The sequence below is a fragment of the Eublepharis macularius genome, chromosome 6, assembly GCF_028583425.1.
Source record: "Eublepharis macularius isolate TG4126 chromosome 6, MPM_Emac_v1.0, whole genome shotgun sequence".
In the NCBI taxonomy this organism is placed as follows: domain Eukaryota; kingdom Metazoa; phylum Chordata; class Lepidosauria; order Squamata; family Eublepharidae; genus Eublepharis; species Eublepharis macularius.
In genome coordinates, this window is record NC_072795.1 from 14,130,537 (window position 1) to 14,150,843 (window position 20,307).

At 43.9% G+C, this 20,307-nt stretch overlaps 1 protein-coding gene across 1 annotated transcript in view; it reads left to right on the forward strand.

Annotated features, from left to right (window-relative positions):
- Nucleotides 1-20,307, forward strand: part of MCF2L2 (MCF.2 cell line derived transforming sequence-like 2) — a 272,166-nt gene that overhangs the window by 154,594 nt on the left and 97,265 nt on the right. The window contains exons 15-17 of the mRNA XM_054982756.1: nucleotides 8,945-9,011; nucleotides 10,576-10,691; nucleotides 12,983-13,052. Coding sequence (XP_054838731.1) covers nucleotides 8,945-9,011; nucleotides 10,576-10,691; nucleotides 12,983-13,052 — 253 coding nt within the window. The remainder of the gene's footprint in view (nucleotides 1-8,944; nucleotides 9,012-10,575; nucleotides 10,692-12,982; nucleotides 13,053-20,307) is intronic.

Genomic DNA, 20,307 nt, shown 5'->3' on the forward strand with positions numbered 1-20,307 from the left:
GAGCACAACATTTTAATTTACATAAAAACACATAAAAGCAGATAAAACATTACAATAAAATTTGAAACACTACATACAATAAAAACTTCTCCTCAGATGGCGATGGAAGAGTTACTTCATTTCAGACATGGCCCATATATCCATATCTATCTATCTATCTATCTATCTATCTATCTATCTATCTATCTATCTATCTATCTATCTATCTATCTATCTATCTATCTATCTATCTATGGTAGTAGGGCTAAGGGAAATAGAGGGGAAAGGAAGGCAATGTTTACCAAAGAGGCTGGGCCCATGGGAGGAGTAATATAATGCCCCCTGCTGGAGGAAAGCATTCTTCTCCCAGGAGTTGTGAGGCAGAGATGCAGCTACCAGCAGGATAGGGTCCTTCACCCAGGAACGGCCAGGTATTGTAGGGATCAGTCAGCCGCGTTAGGAAGTTCTCCTTCTTGCAAAATTTGGCCTCTCCTCCCCAGTAGATTGTGTAAGCTGCTTTGTGTGTCAAAAATTGGGATGCAACTATTTTAAGTAAATACTAAGGAGATACAGTTTGTTTTTTTTTGCTGTGGGATCGGGGCAGAACCTGGGGGACGGGGAGGGAAAGCAAGAGGAGAACTGGTGGAATCTACCCAGTCTGTGACAGAGCAAGGATACATTTTGGCCAGGCAGGTGCAGACCGAGGTTCGAATTTGGCACATCAAGGTTGGAGCTAGGACAGAAACCAGTAGTGGATGTCGAGAGTGCACATCAGTGCCCTTGCAGGACCCAATTTACAGTTTGCACCAGTCACCGCTCCCCCCCCCCGACATATTGTGCCAAAAGTAAAATGTTCTGATCCTTTTTTATGTTGTTGCTGTTTTAACTCCACACGTCTGTGATTTCCCAAACTAAAACACCCAAGACTCTTAATGAAAACTTATTGATGAGGCTCCAGGGCTGCTTAAACTCCCCACCCACCCCCCGCCCCAAAGTAAAAACCATATAACCAGATTCATTTAGATTTCTGCTTGTTTGTTCCATTCCCATCACACATCTCAGCTTTACGGTCATTCGCTACTACCAATCATCATCCTTTCTTGTACTCAACGCTCCACTCTTTGGCCAAAAACACTACTCAACTCTCACCTGTTTTTAAAAAATTCAAACACCAAATTAGGCTCACTGGAATAAATATTATCGGCATGCATCATTTATCTGAAACATACCATTTACAAAGTGCAAAATCTGGACTTGTCATATGGGGTCCAAACAGCGGTGACCTCAGATTGCCTCCTGGCAAGTGGCTGCAGTTCGCTTGTTCTCCTTGTCAATAGTGACGGTGGGGAGTGGGGTGGCTACTTAGGTTACCGTGGCTTATACAAATAGCAACCATTCATGCAGTTGACCGGCTCCGAGCTGTCCTTCACATGTCCCTGGAGGGCTCTGCCTTTTTAGCCTTCCACCTTGCGGTCTCAGCTTTTCCACAGTGTGCTGAACAAGGTGTCAACCCAGATGGTGAGGGCCAAACTTGGTGGGGGAGGACTGTGAATCACCTTATTCATTTCAATCACAGATAAAGCAGGGGGCAGGAAGGGGCCTATTTAAACAGTAAAACAAATGCAAAGGTGCTGATGGGACTGTTCGGGATATTAAAATAGTCTTAGAATGAGTGGCGTTAACTCTGAAGTGCTGCTCAGCTCAGATAAAGGTTACCGACTCCAGGTTGAGGAATGCTCTTCCTATGCTCCACCATGGCAGCTTCACTCATCTGAACAGAATCTTCTGCAGGTGCCACCCTGTACATGGGGAAAATCAACAGCTGCCCATACACGGCTTTCTCTGTGGTGGCCCCTGCCTTAGGGAATGGCCTACCTAAAGAGGTTAGGAAAACTCCCGCTTTCCTCACTTTCTGCAAACTGTACAAAACTGAATTATTCAGGAGGGCTTTCTTACATAGGTGATAGGGCTGAGCTGTAAGGAAATGGATCAAACAAATGCATTAGTGGCTGTAGACTGTACTACTATGTGCTGTCTTGTTGCTGTAAGTATGCTCCCACTGGATAGTTCTCTACTGTTTTATGGTTTTTTTCAGCATTTTTTTGTTTTCTACAACTCTGTATTAGATTTCTGCTTGATATCAGATTTGTCCCTCCAAAGAGCCATTTCCTCCACTGATCTCTGTTGTCTGGAGATCAGCTGCTTTATACGAGAACGAGGAGTGTGAGTGTAAGGCTTCACAATTTTCAAAAAGAAACATGAGTGACTTTCCCACATGAGGAATAATGCACTTTCAATGCACTTTATCGATTGTTTGCTAGTGGATTTTGCCATTTCGCACAGTACAATACAGTTGCAAAGTGCATTGAAAGTGCATTATTCAGCATGTGTGAAAGAGTCCAGTTCACCAAATGATTTAGAACCCAGCCATTTACAAAACAATATTAAAAACAGACAGTTGATTTATAAATCCAGTCTGTTATAGCATTCAATGTTTGCAAAAAAGCGACCTTCAGTGTAGTGTTGTGCATACCCACTTCTCAAAGGAACAGAGTTTACCTTGGCCAATACTGTTTGAAGAAAAGTACTTACAACATTTTTGTAAGATCTTGTATTATTTATTAATGTGCCAGTAGGCACTACTCCGAGGCAGCAAATCTACTACCCCACTTCAGATTCTCCAGAGAGAAAAAGAGATCCCGCACTCACCAGGTGCTTCAGTACGCTCCCCTCAGTATTTGTTTCTCTCTGTGCCCTTCTTCGCACAGGTGATTTTTGCTTCTTCTGGCCCCATACCACTTTGGGTTTTCTTCTGAATTTCATATGATTAACTCCCCCTTCTGCCAGTGCAGGCAGAAAATTTGGAAGAGAATCCTTGAAATGCCGCATTGAAATCTGAAGGGAGAGTTAATCGTCCAGAATTTGAAAGAAAACCTGAAGAGGTATGGGGCCAAAAGTGGCAAAAATTGCCCGTGCAATAAAGGCCAAGGTCTCTCTTCCAGAAAATTTCTTCACACAGAGGGCCAAGCTACACATGACGAATGACACTTGAACGGCAAGTGGATTGAGTGGAGGGCAAGTGAACAGGGAGAAATACACTTGCTGTTCAAGTGTCATTCGTCATGCGTAGCTTGGCCCAGAGACACACATCTTCCCCCTCCCTTATGCTGGGGAAGTCACAAGCACACCCAGTAAACAAACTGCAGGTCTGTCTCATCATTTGGGCAGCTTTGTAGGATAAGCTGTATAGAAATTGAAAGTTTAATTTGAGGTTTTGAAGTTTGAGGTGTACTGATTTCATCAGGTTTTTCATCTTGATGATTGGAACTATTCCAGTTTTTTTTTTTATAGAGACTTTTCTACTGAGGGAAATAAAGCAAAAGCCAAAGCCTTTAAAAGACGGTGACAGGAAAGTTTCCCAGAATGCAGTTTTGGGAGACTCTTCATATGTGACACAGCCTATCTTCTTAGCCATTTCGATATAATATTTGACAAGATTGATTGAATAACTAATCTGTACTCTAACTTTAAATTAGTGCTGGCTTTACTTTTAGACAGAATATCTTTGCTTCAAGTGACGGCTTTTGGGATATACTAATGATGTGGTTAATTACACATTACATTTTTCTCGTGTCCTACACCATCAAATGTGTATTGCAGGTTCTGTATCGGGAATTTAATTTCCAAGTACGTGAGGGGGGCTATTTTAAACCAGGACCGCCATATATAGGGAGAGGGAGTGTATGCATTCCCCACCTCCCTCTGGTGTTTTCCTGAACGGAAACAGCTGTGATGAGCCCTTATTGCCCCTTTGGGGAAATAGTTGACATGCAGCCCTCAGCGCGGCTCCCCTCGGGGCTGTTTCAGGTCAGGAAAATGCCACAGGGGGAACATTTAAGGCCCCTCTCCTGTGCGTTGCAATCCTGGCCCAAAACAGGCCTCTGCTGCACGTGCTTTGGCATTCAGTTCTCAGCACAGAACGTGCGATTGTGTGACTATGAGGGAAAGCGTAAGGTCTAATTAGTCCGGCAAATTGTTTGTTGTCTAGTTGGGTACATTTTTACCTCTTCATATGGACGGTTCCTTGGATTTTTCAGCCATCTGTGCACCTTTGACCTGATGCGTTCTTTGAAATACCTGTTCTTAGGACTGTTGCAGCTAGAGTTTTAATTCCACGGTTGTGAAACCAGGTGTTTGCTGTTTAGAGAGGATCAGTTGCATTCTTTTCTTGAACTGCTCCTCACAGCGGAAAAACCATGAAGTCACCTTGTGATTAAGGAGATACTTATGTTGCAGGGAAATCCTACGAAATCCCATTGTTTAGACGTGAGTCAACTGTAGCAATACATTCACTGAGACAGCACATTGGAGTTTCAGGACTGTAAAACTCCGGTTTCCGAAATGGTTTCTTCCTTCCCTATTCTGTGAAAATTTACTTTTAAAAAAACCCTCAATACTTCTGCATTTCCACCTATTCTGCTTAGAAAGGGTGCGGCTTCACTTTGCTGCTTAATTGTCTGAAAGTTATATGAGCTGTATACATGTACCTGTTAATAGAGTACTTGTTAATTGCTCATAAGTAGCCCCATGCAACAGCTTTGAAAGGTGGAAAGGGGTAGCGAACGCTTTTCTTGTCCACTATTTCCCTAATGTAAATGCCCCCCTTCCATGTTTTCAAAGCTGCAGTTCAATTTGCAGAGGCAAAAGATATCTGGACATATATTTCTCCCCCCCCCCTTCACCATGGAGTCAGTTACTGCTTGAAAGATGGTGGTGTTTCCATCAGGGAAGAGGTGCATGAGAACAGTATTAAATACCTTCCCCCACCCTGCCCCGCCCCGCCCTATTTCCCCAGTCCCAGCTCTATAGGATGCTAAATAGTTAAAAAGGGGTATCTGAATCCCATATTATTGTGATTACTGCACTTCTTATTAATATTATTAATAATATTATTAGAATAGGAGCAATTATACCTGCTTTTCTGACACTGCTGGCACCCAAGTCATCTTGCAATGTTGTTTTTTTAAAAAAAACTTGAAATAAGAATGACAATTTTTAGAAAATAAGCCTAAGTTTCCTGTCAATAGAAACACCCAAGACTTGCATGCTTGGAAATTAGATTCCAAGCTTGCAGCCCTCTGATTTAGATCAGAGTCACTGTATTTGGGGACAGTAAGTTTAAGCCCCCCCCTCCCCCGGTATCATTTCCCCAACTTGGAATGGCCCCAAGGAACCCCTATTTGCCTTATTGGAGAAATTTATGGGTAGCCCATCAATACGTGTAAGTTTCCCTCAATGGAACTTACAAAAAGCATCTTCCCGGGGGCCATTTCAGGTTGGGGAAATGACATGGGAGGGGTGGCTGAAGCCACAGTACTGCTCCAGATTGGTTTTGCACCTAACTAGGAATGAATTCTGAGCACAGAATCATAGAATCATAGAGTTGGAAGGGGCCATACAGACCATCTAGTCCAACCCCCTGCCCAGTGCAGGATCAGCCTAAAGCATCTCTGACAAATATTCATCCAGCGTGCTTCTGGTTTATGGATCTCTTGGCAGACACAATGGTAACACAAGGAGTTGTAATGTCTCTCCTTCCTTGAAGCATGCAGTGGGTGTGTACACTCCTAAAGAACCTACTCCTCCCCAGCTCCTACCCCAAATCTCCAGGATCTTCCCAGCCCAGAGCTGGCAGCCCTAATGCCCAACCGAATATGAATATGACCCTTCCATGTCATGCATCTCTGTGATTTAGGCTTTATTTACAAAAATATTCTGAGCAGTGATAAGTGTTCATTAATATTTTTTTCTGTTTGGAGATGTATCTAATTTTTTTAGAGCACATTTCTATTTAAAATAAACGTTCAAGGTGTCCATCAATGATATTTAAAACATCCCATTAAAAAATCGGTTTCAAACACAACAACGCCCAGAAGAATCGAAAACATTTAAAACACTGGTGGAAATTGAAATAAGAAAAGCGTATTTATCTATCCTGTTTTCCTCGCATGCTCTTCTATTTGGGTTCATGGTTCTCCTGTCTTCCGTTTTGGCCAGGTAGCTGCTAATGGTTTTATTATTTGCTTGTGATGTGTTTGTGGAGTCTGCCTTCATTACAGTTTTCATTCTGGTCATGGTGTTGCACTCTGGGCTTTAGAAAGATGGGGGGGGGGTTAAGAAAAAATGTTATAAATAATGAATAAACGAGGCAGTCACCCTTTGTCCCTGCACTCAGTGATGACAATGGTTGTCAACAATATCCCTGATAACAGCTGCCGAGCTACATTCATTAGTTTGTCTTGGTCAAGACAAAGAAAATTCCACCCCCAGCCGAGCACCTAGCAGACGGAACTACAACGGGAGATCTTCTGCTTTCCAGAACATCTATAGTTTTCAGTTCATTCTGTGCTACGCTGACCCGGAGTTTAAGTTTAAGCCCTCGTTGAGGGCTGCCACATGGAAGAGGGCTGCTCCAGGGATCTCTTCACGCAGAGGTTTCCCCACAGTTTGTGTGTTGAACCACAGCATATTTTTCTCCAAGCTTCCTCAAAGTCATTTTGCATTTGCCGTCTTTCTGTGGTTTCTTTATTGTTGCTCCACGCTTTCTCAAATTGGATCAAAGATGGCTTGAAAAACACAGAGAGACAACAAGAAAGCCACAGAAAACCAACAAATGGAAACTGAGGACATGAAGAAACCCAAAGAGTCAAACACATGGATGCCGTAACATCTAGTTTGGCCCTAGGCTGTCTCCACTTCCTCACGGTTTGGGCTACCTGTGACCAGGGCTTTTTTTCTTGAAAAAGAGGTGGTGGAACTCAGTGGGTTGCCCTTGGAGAAAATGGTCACATGGCTGGTGGCCCCACCCCCTGATCTCCAGACAGAGGGGAGTTTAGATTGCCTTCCGCGCCGCTGAGCGGCACGGAACGCAATCTCAACTCCCCTCTGTCTGGAGATCAGGGGTGGGGCCACCAGCCATGTGACCATTTTCAAGAGGTTCTGGAACTCCGTTCCACTGCATTCCTGCTGAAAAAAAGCCCTGCCTGTGACTATAAACAAGAAAATGATAGAAGTCTCCTTCAGCCCACATCTTTTCCTCTTCTGGCTTAGGACCTTTCCTTTTTTCCTTTGCTGTCTGTAGGCATGATCGATTGCCTCAGTGTAGAATAAATAAATGTGTTTCTTCACCATTAGGAATGTGAAATTTCAGTGCTTTCTGACCCTTCTTTCCTCTCAACCACACGTTTGCTCAAGTACCGAGCCATTTCCTCAGTGATACTAGCTTCTCTTTTGTTTGTTTTCCATGGTTCTTCTTTTCTTTTTCTGAAACCCACCTGCACTAAGGTGTGGAACTGGTTCTTTTACAACGCATCAGGAACATTTTCGGTTTGTTAAATGTTCTTAGTCAGCAACCAGAGCAATGCTGTTGATGGTGGAACGTCTGGAACTGAGCAAATTGATTAAAATAAGCTTTTCTAATATTTGTTTCATGCAGTACATGAGAAAGAACTTGGGTCTTTGTAGAATCAAGTTCTCTATGTGCTCAAGCATGGAGAAGGCTGGGCTGAGTCAATTGGTTCTTCTGCATGGATCTCTTGGGTAGAGTTGCCAGTCTACAGATGGGGCCTGGAGATCTCCTAGAATTACAACGGATCTTCAGACCATAGTGATTAATTCCCCTGGAGAAAACGTCAGGCCCCACTTGGAAGTGGGCAATTCTACACATATTAGCAGACCAACCAGAAAAGTCTGATTATTTTTAGAACTTAAAAGGGTCCAAAAATAAGGAACTAGACTTCTGCTCAGCCTCTATTTCCATTCTCTACCAACCGCCTTCCCTCCTGCAAGTCTTTAGGAATATGCACAGGGCTTGGGGGAGAGGCAGTGATTTTTATCATGGCATTGGCATAGAAAAGGTGAGAAACTCTGCTGTTTCTTATCCTTCCTCAAATGGATGTATTTTGGGGGTGTTGGATCGAGATGGGTAGCCATGTCTTTCTGTAGCAGTAAAAAAGAGCACGAGTCCAGTAGCACCTATAAAACTAACAACACTTGTGGTTGGGTATGAGCTTTCTTGAGTCTCAGCTCACTTCTCCAGATACCTTTGGAGATGTTGTTTACTAATGTGCTGGTGTCAGGGTGGAAATTCACCCCAGATGATATTAGAAGTTCTAACACTGTCCCACATGCTCACAGTTCCATCTGAATGATTTTCTGAAGTGGCATATCTCTTACGGGAGGGACTGAGTAGTAGAGCTCATGAATTAGGTCCCCTTTTCGGTCCCTGTGAAAGAGTTTCTCAGGGCCAAACTACACAGTATGATCTGCTTGGAACATCATTTTAAAAGTCTGTGGGGACCCAATTCAGCTCAGAACCATGGCATGCGGGAAGGTGGTGCTTCTGACTCCTGAGCCAAAATGGCCTCAGGTGAGATTATTTGCTGCATTTTGGAGCTCCAGCTCCAAAGGGAACCTGGATACGGCTTGTTCAAAAACATATTGTATAGTTTGCGTCTCAGAGCCAAGCTACAAGTGACGAATGACACTTGAACGGCAAGTGAACAGACTCACGTGTATTCCTCCCTGTTCACTTGCGCTCCACTTGCGCTCAAGTGGAGCGCAAGTGAACAAGGAAGAATACACGTGAGTCTGTTCACTTGCCGTTCAAGTGTCATTAGTCACTTGTGGTTTGGCCCTCAAACAGCAGGTATTGGGAGATCTTTCTTTGCCCAGAAAACTGTTGAAACTTCAGAATAGACAATTCTGTACTGAACGGACCAGTGGACTAACTTGGCATCAGGCAGCTTTGAGAAGCCCATTGTGCTCAAGGAGTGTGGCATTTTAAAATACATAAAATAATGTTTTAAAGCTTCTCTAGTTTGGATGCAAAAATTACAACAATTCATTCTCGCTCTTTCTCTCTTTCTCTCCCCGCCTCTCCCACACCCACACACCCTCCCTTTAGCCATATTATCAATGAACTGATAGAAACGGAACGGGTTTATGTAGAGGAGCTTCAAAGCATCATAGAGGTAAGTTTTGCTTTTTTTTATGGTGGCAGTAATTTTTTTTCCCCAGAGGAAATTTCAGCCCTTGTTACCAAAGTGGAATATTTTATTTTAAAGAAAGAGTCTGGGCTGATAGCTGGCTTTGCTTTCTGGATTTGAAGCTGATGTGCTTAAAATGGCCTTCTGTAAAATAGGACTCAGCCTTGTTGAACCTCCACACACTTGGGAATTTTGAGAAATGTTGTGGGTACCACTACAGAATGGCTGCCGTTGCCATACAGGCAGGACCGATTGTAAAATAGCTGCCGCACGGGCAGGGCCAATCACAAAATAGCGAGAAGTTCTACTAAGTGTTAGGAGGTTCAGCGTCAAACATCCTCCTATGATGGAGGAAGCTATGTTTGAATGGATCCACTGACAAAGTGTGGGGATGCTGGGGTCAGATCCTTTGCTTTGGGGGAAAAAACATGGTTTTGTTTTGGTTTCTAAGGTCCTAACTAGATGTTCGCTTTTGAGAAGGGCTCGGTCTGGGTTCAATTCGGGTTCCGTGCAGAAGCTCCACGCAGAGCAACAAAAATCAGGAAATAAATCCCAGTGCTGTTTCAGCATGGAAAATGGCTGAAGGGGGGAGACAGAAGGCTTTTGTCCCCCTGTGCTGGTGTTCTGAGCCCAAACAGGCTCTGCTGTATCTTTTAATAGCCATTCCACGCAGCTGCTGAGTGCAACCCAAAGAACCCAGACCCACATTTTAAAAAAGCTGATGTCTAGACTGGCTCTAAAGAAAGGGAAGCTTTGCTTTCTATAAGGCCAAACTAAAAAAAAGTTTTCAAGCTGTTGGAAAAAAGATCTTTGTCTGTTGCTAAGAAAGTTAATTTCTGTGGCTAAGGTGAGAACACACCGCCATGATGTGCAGTTGGGCAGGGGCGTGACTTGATGTTCCCTTTTTTCCTGTCCCATTCAAGCCCCTTTGGATTTTATCTCAAGAACTCAGCAGGGAATCCAGGTGCAGGTGCCATAATACCCCGAGAACCACGTTGGGGATCACTGCTCTAGGACTTTAGGAATCCACAGAGTGGGGCTGCCAGGTCTCCCACTCTAGTGGGAGATATCCTTCTCGGCAGCACTGGTCCCCCCACAACTGCTCAGTAGGGCAGCAGATGAAAAACGGGGGGAAGAATCAGTGTCACTCCAATCCTGCAACTTTACTTCTTGTGTGAACCGGAAGTGATGTCATCACATGGGTCCAACACTCTAGGATTTCACCAAAATGGAATCCGATAGTTTCACAATAGAGTTTTGTTGGAATCCTAGAGTGTCGCCTCAGTGCAGTGAGGCCACAATTGGGTTTGCACCGCAAGTGATGTTATGGCATTGGAGCAATGCCAATTAACATGACCCTGCTACCAAAGCTACCAGGTACTGGCCCCTGGCTGGCAACTCTACCAGAGTATGCAGTCAGAGCCATTTTAGAACAATTTTGGAGGCCACAAATATGCATTTATTACACTCTTATTTTTTTAAAATTGACAAAACGCAACTTGATATTTTCCCCCTTCTCTCCACTCCTTTCCTCCATTAACAAAAATAGGGCTACGCATCAGAAATGGATAATCCTGACCTGATTCACTTGATCCCAACTGCTCTTTCCCACAAGAAGGAAGTTCTTTTTGGAAACCTCTCGGAAATCTATGACTTTCACAACAGGTACACGCACCATCCTTGACCAAGGCTGCTGAGAGGGGAGAGGAGAGATGAAATGCTTAGGGAATGGGGAACTGGGCTAGGAAATGCTGGTGTGTGGCTGTATATTTAACAGAGAAAGTGTGATCTTGGGACAGTTACTATTTCTTAGAGCCAAGCTACAAGTGATGAATGACACTTGGACGGCAAGTGAACCGACTCACATGTATTCCTCCCTGTTCACTTGCGCTCCACTTGAGCTCCACTTGATCAGCGCAAGTGGAGCGCAAGTGAACAGCGAGGAATACACGTGAGTCTGTTCACTTGCTGTTCAAGTGTCATTCATCACATGTAGCTTGGCCCTGAGTCTAATATCTCATATGCTGGTTGTGAAGATAAGGTGGGGGGTACACATGCCCCAGGCTCCCTGGAGGAAGGGTAGGATAAAAACATGAGAAACAGAATGGGGAACATTGTACAGAGCAGACAGAGATAACTAGGGGTGTGCACCCAAGAAAGATTAGGGTTTCCCGCTTTCCTACTCCCCTTCCCATTGGGGGGAAAAAGCAGCGGGGCAGGAAGTTTGAAAGCAAGCAACACTTTTCTTGCTGTTTGCAATGCAAGCAGCAAGAAAAGTGCTGCAGGCACAGCTGCTGCCACTTTGCTGAAAGCTTTTAGAAACTATATGACTCCAGAATTGGCTCAACAATGCTGGGTCCGATTCGGGAATCCCGAATCTTTCCAAATCCCGAATCTTTCCAAATCAGGCCTGATTCAGGTTAAAAACCCGAATTAGAAACTCGAAGTGCACCTCCCTAGAGATAACGAATGATTATCATATTCATGCTGAAGGCAAGTCAAGTGATTTGTTTTCATACGGTATTTAGGTTGAGTTTGGGAGCTTTGTGGTAGTGTCCAGGAGCCTTGGCCTAGAATACCACTATGCCTCTGAGCAGCCGTTTCTCTGAGATGCTGTGCAGTAGGATTTTGTGTGAATGTTTTAAAATGAGCACTTCGCCTATGGTCTTTTTTATCTGCAAACAGTGATTCTGTTTGCTCTCTATGAGACCAAATGAAAAAAAGTTTTCTGACCATGTCTGCAGACAGTGATCTTCAAGCATCAGGTCACAATGCAGGTGATCCTTGTCTAAAACTGTGAGTCTCTCTACGCAAGACACCTCGGTGCATGTTTTTCAAGTGTAGGGAGATGCAATGTTAGCCAGGAAGCATAGTTTTAAAAGACAGAGCCAGCGGAGATCGCTTCTCAGAGGGTTTGTTAATTTCATCTTCACTTCCCTGAAGGCTCTGTTAATTTCACCTGTCCAGTCTAAAACTATGTGGGATCGCAACCAGAGGGCAGCGAGGAGTGGAAGTTGGCTGGAGCTGCCATCCAGAGGCAGGCTTGGACCTGGAGAGGCTGAAGTTTCCCTTCTGGCATTTCACAGCCTCTTCACACAGTGTATAGCAAAGCCTTTGCCCTGCCGCCAGCTCTTTCTTTTTGAACTACCCTTCCCGGCTAATATTGCATCTCCTGACATGTGTTCTTTGCGTGTCAGATGTCTCGTGTAGGGAGACTCTGTAAAACAAGACCTTGGCCAAAATGTGATCCTTTGTTGAGTGCCATGCAGGCAGAACGGGCATGGTTTTCAGGCTGGTTGGTAGATGTGAGTTGCCAGTCCGTAGATGCAAATACGCCCTAGAGGTAATTTGTCTTTTCCCATACAAGTGCAATGATAGGAACAAAAGTGTTCTTGGAGTGGGTGCATGGAGGGAAGCAGTTCTGGAGAGCGCCAGCAGAGAACTTAAACCTAGAGATGCAGCCATTGGGAGATAAGGTGTTGTAATAGGAGTTGCATGATGTTAAGTGAAGTTTGTTGATTCCACGCTTCACTCTCCTCTGGCAACTGGGTAACTGTACTGTGTCTCCTGCTCCCCTGCCTTGAATTCCAAAATAGTTCTTATATGTGATATCAAGAGCTTCAAGCTCTGCAAACTTTCCTTTTATGTTCTTTGAAAAGAGTCCAGTAGCACCTTTAAGACTAACCAACTTTACTGTAGCATAAGCTTTCGAGAATCACAGTTCTCTTCGTCAGATGCGCATCTGACAAAGAGAACTGTGATTCTCGAAAGCTTATGCTACAATAAAGTTGGGTAGCCTTAAAGGTGCTGCTGGACTCTTTTCGATTTTGCTACTACAGACTAACACGGCTAACTCCTCTGGATCTGCTTTTATGTTCTTTGAGCATTGTGAAATCAAAATGAAGAGCTGACCAAAATAACTATTCCCTTCTATAATCTTTTTTTCCTTGTTTCAGAATCTTCCTCAAAGAGCTGGAAAATTGTATTGAAAATCCAGAGCTTCTTGGTCGGTGTTTTTTAAAAAGAGTAAGTAAACATGGGATGTCTTTTTTATCTGGATTCTTAGTAGTGACTTTTCCACAGCTTGGGGGCCGAACTGCAGCAGCTTTCCACCAAGCTTCTTCACAACAACATCATTTTCCACTTGCTTTCCATGGTTTCTTTTTCATTCCTCTATGCTTTCTTAAATCAGATCGAAGCTGGTTTGGGAAGGGATGGAGCAACAACAAGAAAATCACAAAAGTGTAACAAATGGAAAACAGCATGGTAAGGAAGCTTGGAGAAGAACTGCTGGAATTTGGCACCCAAACTGTAGGCAAACCTCTTTGTGAAAAGACCCTCTTGTCTTCCTTTGCATCATCCAGTAACCCTAGAGAGTAAGGGGGGTATAGTGTTGGACTAAGAGCCAAGCTACAAGTAACGCCTGACACAGGTTGGACACTTGTCAGCTTCCCTCAAGTTCTGATGGGAAATGTAGGCGTCCTGGTCTTGCAGCTTGGCTCTCCGACTGCTGTCCGACGGACTTTTCAACTGTCACTTGTCCAACATTCCATCAAGCTGCCTACATTTCCCATCAAAACTTGAGGGAAGCTGACAAGTGTCCAACCTGTGTCAGGCGTCACTTGTAGTTTGGCTCTCCTGGTTTCAATCCACATACAACCCTAAGACCGCTCTCAGAGTAACCTTGCGCCAATCTTCCTGTCAGCCTAACCTATCTCACAGTGAGACAAAATGGAGAATGGGAGAATCCACATAAGCCTTCTAAAGCAGGAGAAAAATATCAGAGGTAAGTATTTCAGTATGAACCTGCATATTTCCTCTATTGGATAATGGAAGTGTTTGTCAAAGGCCCTTCTTTTTTTCTTTTTTTAAATTTTTTTATTTAATTCAATTAACTGAACAACAATAACAATATAACATTGTAACAGCATAGAACAAATTAACAAGCATATATACAAAATGCCTCTCATAAATATTGGAACTTTAACATATTATAAGTGTTAATAAAGAATTTTGTAACCTTTAATACTAGAAAAACTTATCATTAGTTTAGGGTAACCAAAGAAATGATAAATGTTTAGGAGGGTGTATATCATTGACAATTAAAAATTCAAAAAATGGAAACCATTTAGCTACAAAATTAGTTTCTTTCGGACAGAGCTGTGATTGATAAATAATTTCTGAGACCTTATCTATTTCCAGCTGGATGCCAATAATGATTTAGCTGCCATTAAAAGATTACAGATTAACTCCTTCCTTATATTTGGGATATTTACAGTTTCCCATTGGTTCAAAAAAATTAGTCTTGGATCAAAAGGGATAGAGTATCCAGTAATTTCTTGTATATTCGTTAGGATTTCCTTCCAAAAGTTCTCAATATATGGGCAAGCCCACCAACAGTGCGCGAAAGAACCCACTTCACCACAGCCTTTCCAACAGAGTGGAGAACGCTTTGGAGAAATCAAGGAAAGTTTCTTGGGGGGTTAAATAACGTCAAAGGCCCTTCTGACAGTGCTGGGATCTTTGGAGGTTTGGCGGGGGCGTTACCGGAGCAGCTTTACACTTTATACAGAGTAGAGCTGCCAGGTCTCCTACACATATTATGACTTCAAATTACACGTTACACAAACTCATGTTTAATGGGTGATTGGAAGCTTACCTTTAAAATGGTGTTTGTTTGCGTGTGTGTGTGCGTGCGTGCGCGCAAATCATCTCTCATGCATGTGCATCTTTGTAAACTTACATTCTTTTACCCCATGACGTTGTTTATGGAAATGTTCTTGACACTGTATGGAAATGCCTGCCCTTGTCCTTGCCACTGATTGTCCTAATCTCACACTATGTAATCCACCTTGAGTCTCAGTGAGAAAGGCGGAATATAAAGAACAGTAAAGAAATAAATAATAAAAGGATTATCCATCCCTTCTTGTCCACCTCTCCTTTTAACTAGCAGAGAAGGGCCATAGGGGGAGGGCTGCTTTACTTCCTGAATTCCATACATCTGCCCGAGTGGGATGAGGTGATATGGGAAGATCCTTTGCAGACATGTGGAATCATCATTAACCCAAATACTTGTCAGAGATGCTTTAGGCTGATCCTGCACTGGGCAGGGGGTTGGACTAGATGGTCTGTATGGCCCCTTCCAACTCTATGATTCTATGAAATAGCCCTCTCCCTAAAGGACTTCTCTGCCAATTAAAGGGCACAAGGTGGAATAGGCACCTTCTGCCTCCTCAAAGACATGGGAGATGATTTGCAACCCCCCTTTTGAAGATAAGCTTCCAGCCACGTGTTAAACTCAAGACAGGTCGCGTATTCCCCCAAACCAAACTCGAGTTTGTGTAAAGAGTAGCTGTGTTGGTCTGAAGCACGATTCTAGTCGAGTAGCATCTTAAAGACTAACAAGATTTTAAGGGTATGAGCTTTCGAGAGTCAGCACTCCCTTCATCAGATATCGTTGTTGGTCTTTAAGATGCCCCTGGGCTAGAATCTCGCTCTTCTACCGGAACAGGGAATTCTTTGCAGTATCCTCTCTCATCCAAGCCCCTTCCTAGGCAGGTCCTCCTGGTGTCCTCCTTAAGATAGGGTTTTGGGTTTTTTACAAGATTGTTTAGATGCCAGTTGAACACCGTCCTGCTTTCCTATGCTTTTAATCACAGGAAGGATGCTGTTTTCTCTGAACGGCAATGTTTTATTGCCAGTTTATTGCCAATCCCCTTGCATTTTATATTGCAGCCTCATATTGGATTTCATTCTTTTTAATTATGACGGTAAGCCATTGATGTGTGCTTGTAAAGTGGGTGGTCACAGTTTCTCAGATAAGTCAGTCGATGTTCAGGGGGCCAGCAGCCACGTGGCCCGGGGCAATTCACAAGCAGGGGCCGGGCGCCTGATGATTGTTATTTATTTATTTGATTTGATTTATACCCCGCCGTCCCCACAGATGGGCTCAGGGTGGCTAACAACATTAAAAAAATACATTGAAAGTCACAGTTGGTAAAAGTTGGTAAAAGTTTTCCTGCCATGGAGATAATGAGAGTAAAGAGAGAGGCTCGACTGGCTTAATCTGCAACAGAACCAGTAAAAAAGGGAGGGGAAAAGAAAGGGGAATACCCGATTTCCTTTTTCCAGCAGCAGTTTATGCCAGAGTTTAATGTAACCAGTAGTGCTTTACTGACATCTTGTTCTGTTTGCACAATGCCATTTCCACAGAGAGATTAGCTGACCGCTGTTGATGCGGAGAAGCATTGGCTGTTATGGTTACAGAAACTTTACCCATGGATTCAACTTGTACCTTTAAGTATTCCAGGGCCAGGGGACAGGATGCAGCCGATATATCTGTGCTGGGTTCAATGGCCCTCATCTCCTGCACCGAGAAGCATTTTTGTTCCAAAACATAAGATAGGAAGACGGGCAAACGAACTAGCGGAGCGTTGCTTTGGACTTTTAAAAGTCCATCTACAGTTCCGCAAATAGATTCTCCAGCAGACCCCATCAAATGTTTAAGCAATGTTTCGTACTGTTTAGTATTTATGCTATTACAGACTTTTAAAATATTTATATTGATATTATATTTCTACTTGGTGTTATTTTAATCATTGTGACCCGCTCTGAACCAGCTCGCAGGGAGGATGAGCTAAATATCAAATAAATAAATAAAATATAAAACTTTTGACTGGACCTTGGGTTGAAAACTTAGCAACCTTCAGGCCTCTAAGGAGTGTTACCGAAGCATCCTTTGAAAATGACAGTCTCAGCAGTTCTTTTCTGTCTTTGAAAACTGAAGTAGCGCTCTTATACATTAGAAATACATTTCTCTTATAAATTTCCAATGGGAGGTAAGAGATGGAGGCTTTGTGTTATCTACACCAGCTGGACATGCTTCTGGCCCCACCGAGCCATATGTAGTTTACAAACAGCATGGAGCGATCCACAAGGGACTCAGTCAAGCTCACAGTTTTGCTGCCTGCTTAGGGTTGCCTCTCCTTGGCCCCAGTACATGGCTGCTAGGCTGCGCTTGGCTTGGTGTGGCACAGGCAGTAACTCAACAGGTACAGTTTTTCTAGCCTTTGTGTCTTCCTGATCAAGAAGAATGGACAAGAGCAGAAAACCAGAATGTCCATTACGTGGCTAAGAAGGTACAGGAACTCTTTGAGGAAGGAAAAGTGATTCCCATGTCTTCAGGCAGTGGTTTGCACATCAAACTACGGCTGGTGAAGATTGTGAACCCCATGGAGTTTTGCTGTCTCTCCCCAGGAACAATCCATGATCCATTGTGTGCAAAAATGAGTACACAGGAACGCATGAAACTGTCCCATTCATGGCATCATATAAGCTCTCAGCTCTGTTCAGTTGGCACAACTTTAGTTTCTTGCTTCTGACAAAGAAGTACGGCAGGCCGAGAAAGATGCCAGCTTTATAACAGGACCTGGCTCAGTTGCCTTCAATGGCAGGTGTATCTTCAGACCTTTGCATGTGACCATTTTTTTTTTCTTCTGCAACGAAAAACTTCCCCTGCTGCTTTCTGCCAATCAAGTTGTTGTTCAAGGCCACAAGAGCGAGCCAGATCATTTTTTTCCCTGGTCAGTTCACAACCCTGGACTGATGGTGGAGCTTCATTTTATGGTCATAGATCCAGAGGAGTTAGCCGTGTTAGTCTGTAGTAGCAAAATCAAAAAGAGTCCAGTAGCACCTTTAAGCACCTATAGGTGTCACCTATAGCTCCCAGCTCAAACCCATCCAACGTATCATCAGTGAGCTACAACCCATCCTGGAAAATGATACCTCTCTCTCAGAAGCCCTGGGTGGAAGACCTTTCCTTGCCTACAGACAGCCCCCCAACCTTAAACAACTTCTCACTTACAATCATGAATCGGCCAGCAGAGTCACCAGCACAGGTACCAGGCCCTGCAACAGACCCAGATGCCAGCTCTGCCCCTGTATCTACCCAGGGAATACAATTACAGGACCCAATGGCATCAACTACACTGTCTCTGGCTCTTACAGCTGCTCATCCTCCAATCTGATATATGCCCTCATGTGCCAACAATGTCCTTCTGCTCTGTACATTGGACAAACCAGCCAACCTCGACGCAAAAGAATAAATGGACACAAATCTGACATTAGAAATGGCAACGTCCAAAAACCAGTGGGAGAACACTTCAATCTACCAGGACATTCCATCAAAGACTTAAAGGTCGTTGTAGTTCAACAGAAACCTTTCAAAAACAAAATCCAATGGGAAGCTGCTGAATTGGAATTCATATGTAAATTTGACTCTGTCAAGCTGGTACTGAATAGGGACTATGAATGGTTATCTCATTATCACAGGTAACTGATTTCATTTACATAGGCGGGGTCAGGGAGAGTCCAGTGGCACCTGACGTGGGCTTTCGAGGACCACGGTTCTCTTTGTCAGATGCATCTGGTGGGGAGGGCTGTGGTTATCGAAGGCTTGTGCTGCAGTGGAATTGTACGGTCTTGGTGGTGGTGCTGGACTCTTTTTGATTTTGCTACTACAGACTAACACGGCAAACTCCTTTGAACCTTTACACAAGCAAACTGATCCCCACATCAAAAGGAGCTGTTTGCATCTCCATATCAAAGGAGTTGTTTACATCCCTCCTCTCCTCCTCCCCTCCTCTCTCCTCCTCTATATTTGACCAGTTTCTCTTTTTGCCCTCCATGCATCTGACGAAGAGAACTGTGGTTCTCGAAAGCTTATGCTACAATAAAATTGGTTAGTCTTAAAGGTGCTACTGGACTCTTCTTCATTTTATTGTCTGTCCTTGTGGGGTTCCCCGCTTGCTTTCTGCTGCATGTTCTGGGAAACAAGTAGGCAGACAAAGGGAGATTAAAAAAATAATATTAATGTTTTAAAGGGAGAAACAGGTCAAAAACAAGTTGAAGCCAGAAGTGAATTGCACGCAACCGACTGTTCCATTGACGTGAGCCAGTTTGAAGGCATTCCTGCAGATTCAGCAGAATGTGGAAATCTATCCTGCTATGAACATTCCTGTTCCAGAAAGTGATATGTGCTTTGCCGGTGCAGGAAATGGTGTGGGGAAAGTTGGCAAAGCTGTTCTAAAAACTGGATGCGCCACTACTCCAAGAGCAGTCTGCTTTAAACTTGTGTCTGTATCTGCATTGAAATCCCACCTTTTAAATCCACTTGCTGCCCTAACACAGTGGGACCGTTTTTTGCTTGCACTTCTGGGCTTGGAGCCGGTAGGACTTTTTCCTGATCCCCTTGTATTTTGGCAAAAGCAACACTAGGCTAGTTTAGGTGGGTAGCTGTGTTGTTCTGCAGTAGAACAGCAGGATTTGAGTCCAGGGGCACCTTAGAGACCAGCAAGATTTTCAGAGTGTAAGCCTTCAAGAGTCAGAACTCCCTTCTTCAATAACATTTGAATAATAACATTCAGTTTATATACCGCCCTTCAGGACAACTTAACGCCCACTCAGAGCGGTTTACAAAGTATGTCATTATTATCCCCACAACAAAACACCCTGTGAGGTGGGTGGGGCTGAGAGAGCTCTGAGAGAGCTGTGACTGACCCAAGGTCACCCAGCTGGCTTCAAGTGGAGGAGTGGGGAATCAAACCCGGTTCTCCAGATTAGAGTCTGCTGCTTTTCACCACTACACCAAACTGAAGAACTCATGTCTGAAGAAAGGAGAATTCTTATTGAAAGATGACCCTGAAAAAGTGTTTTTGGCTAAACATGTAAGGCAGTTTAATCGGAATAAACAAACATATTTTTTCCAACTTGCACCCCTTTTTTTTGTCTGGTAAAAGAGCTGCTATTTGCCCCTTAGGGAAACTTACGGAAGCCTGTTAGTAACTGTGTAGCCCACGGAAGGGCAAATAGTCGCTTTCTGGGCTGTTTCAAGTCAGAAAAATAGCACGGAGGGGTGAGAGAGTGGCTCACAGTCCTTTCTTGCTGGGTGCCACAGCCCTGATCTGAATTGGGGCCCGACTAGGGTTGCCAGCCTCCAGGTGATGGCTGGAGATCTCCCGGAATTACAACTATTCTCCAGGCCTCAAAGATCAGTTCACCTGGAGAAAATGGCTGCTTTGGAGTGTGGACTGTACGGAATTATACCCCGCTGAGGTCTTTGCCTCCCCAAACTCTGCCTTCTCCAGGCTTCACCCCTCAAATCTCCAGGAATGTCCCAGTTTGAAGCTGGCAACCCTAGGCCTGACGTGCCTGGAAATTCTGCGTCCAAAACTCCCAGAGCATGTCTGCTCAACAAGAAGGAAGATGTACACATGGGGAACAC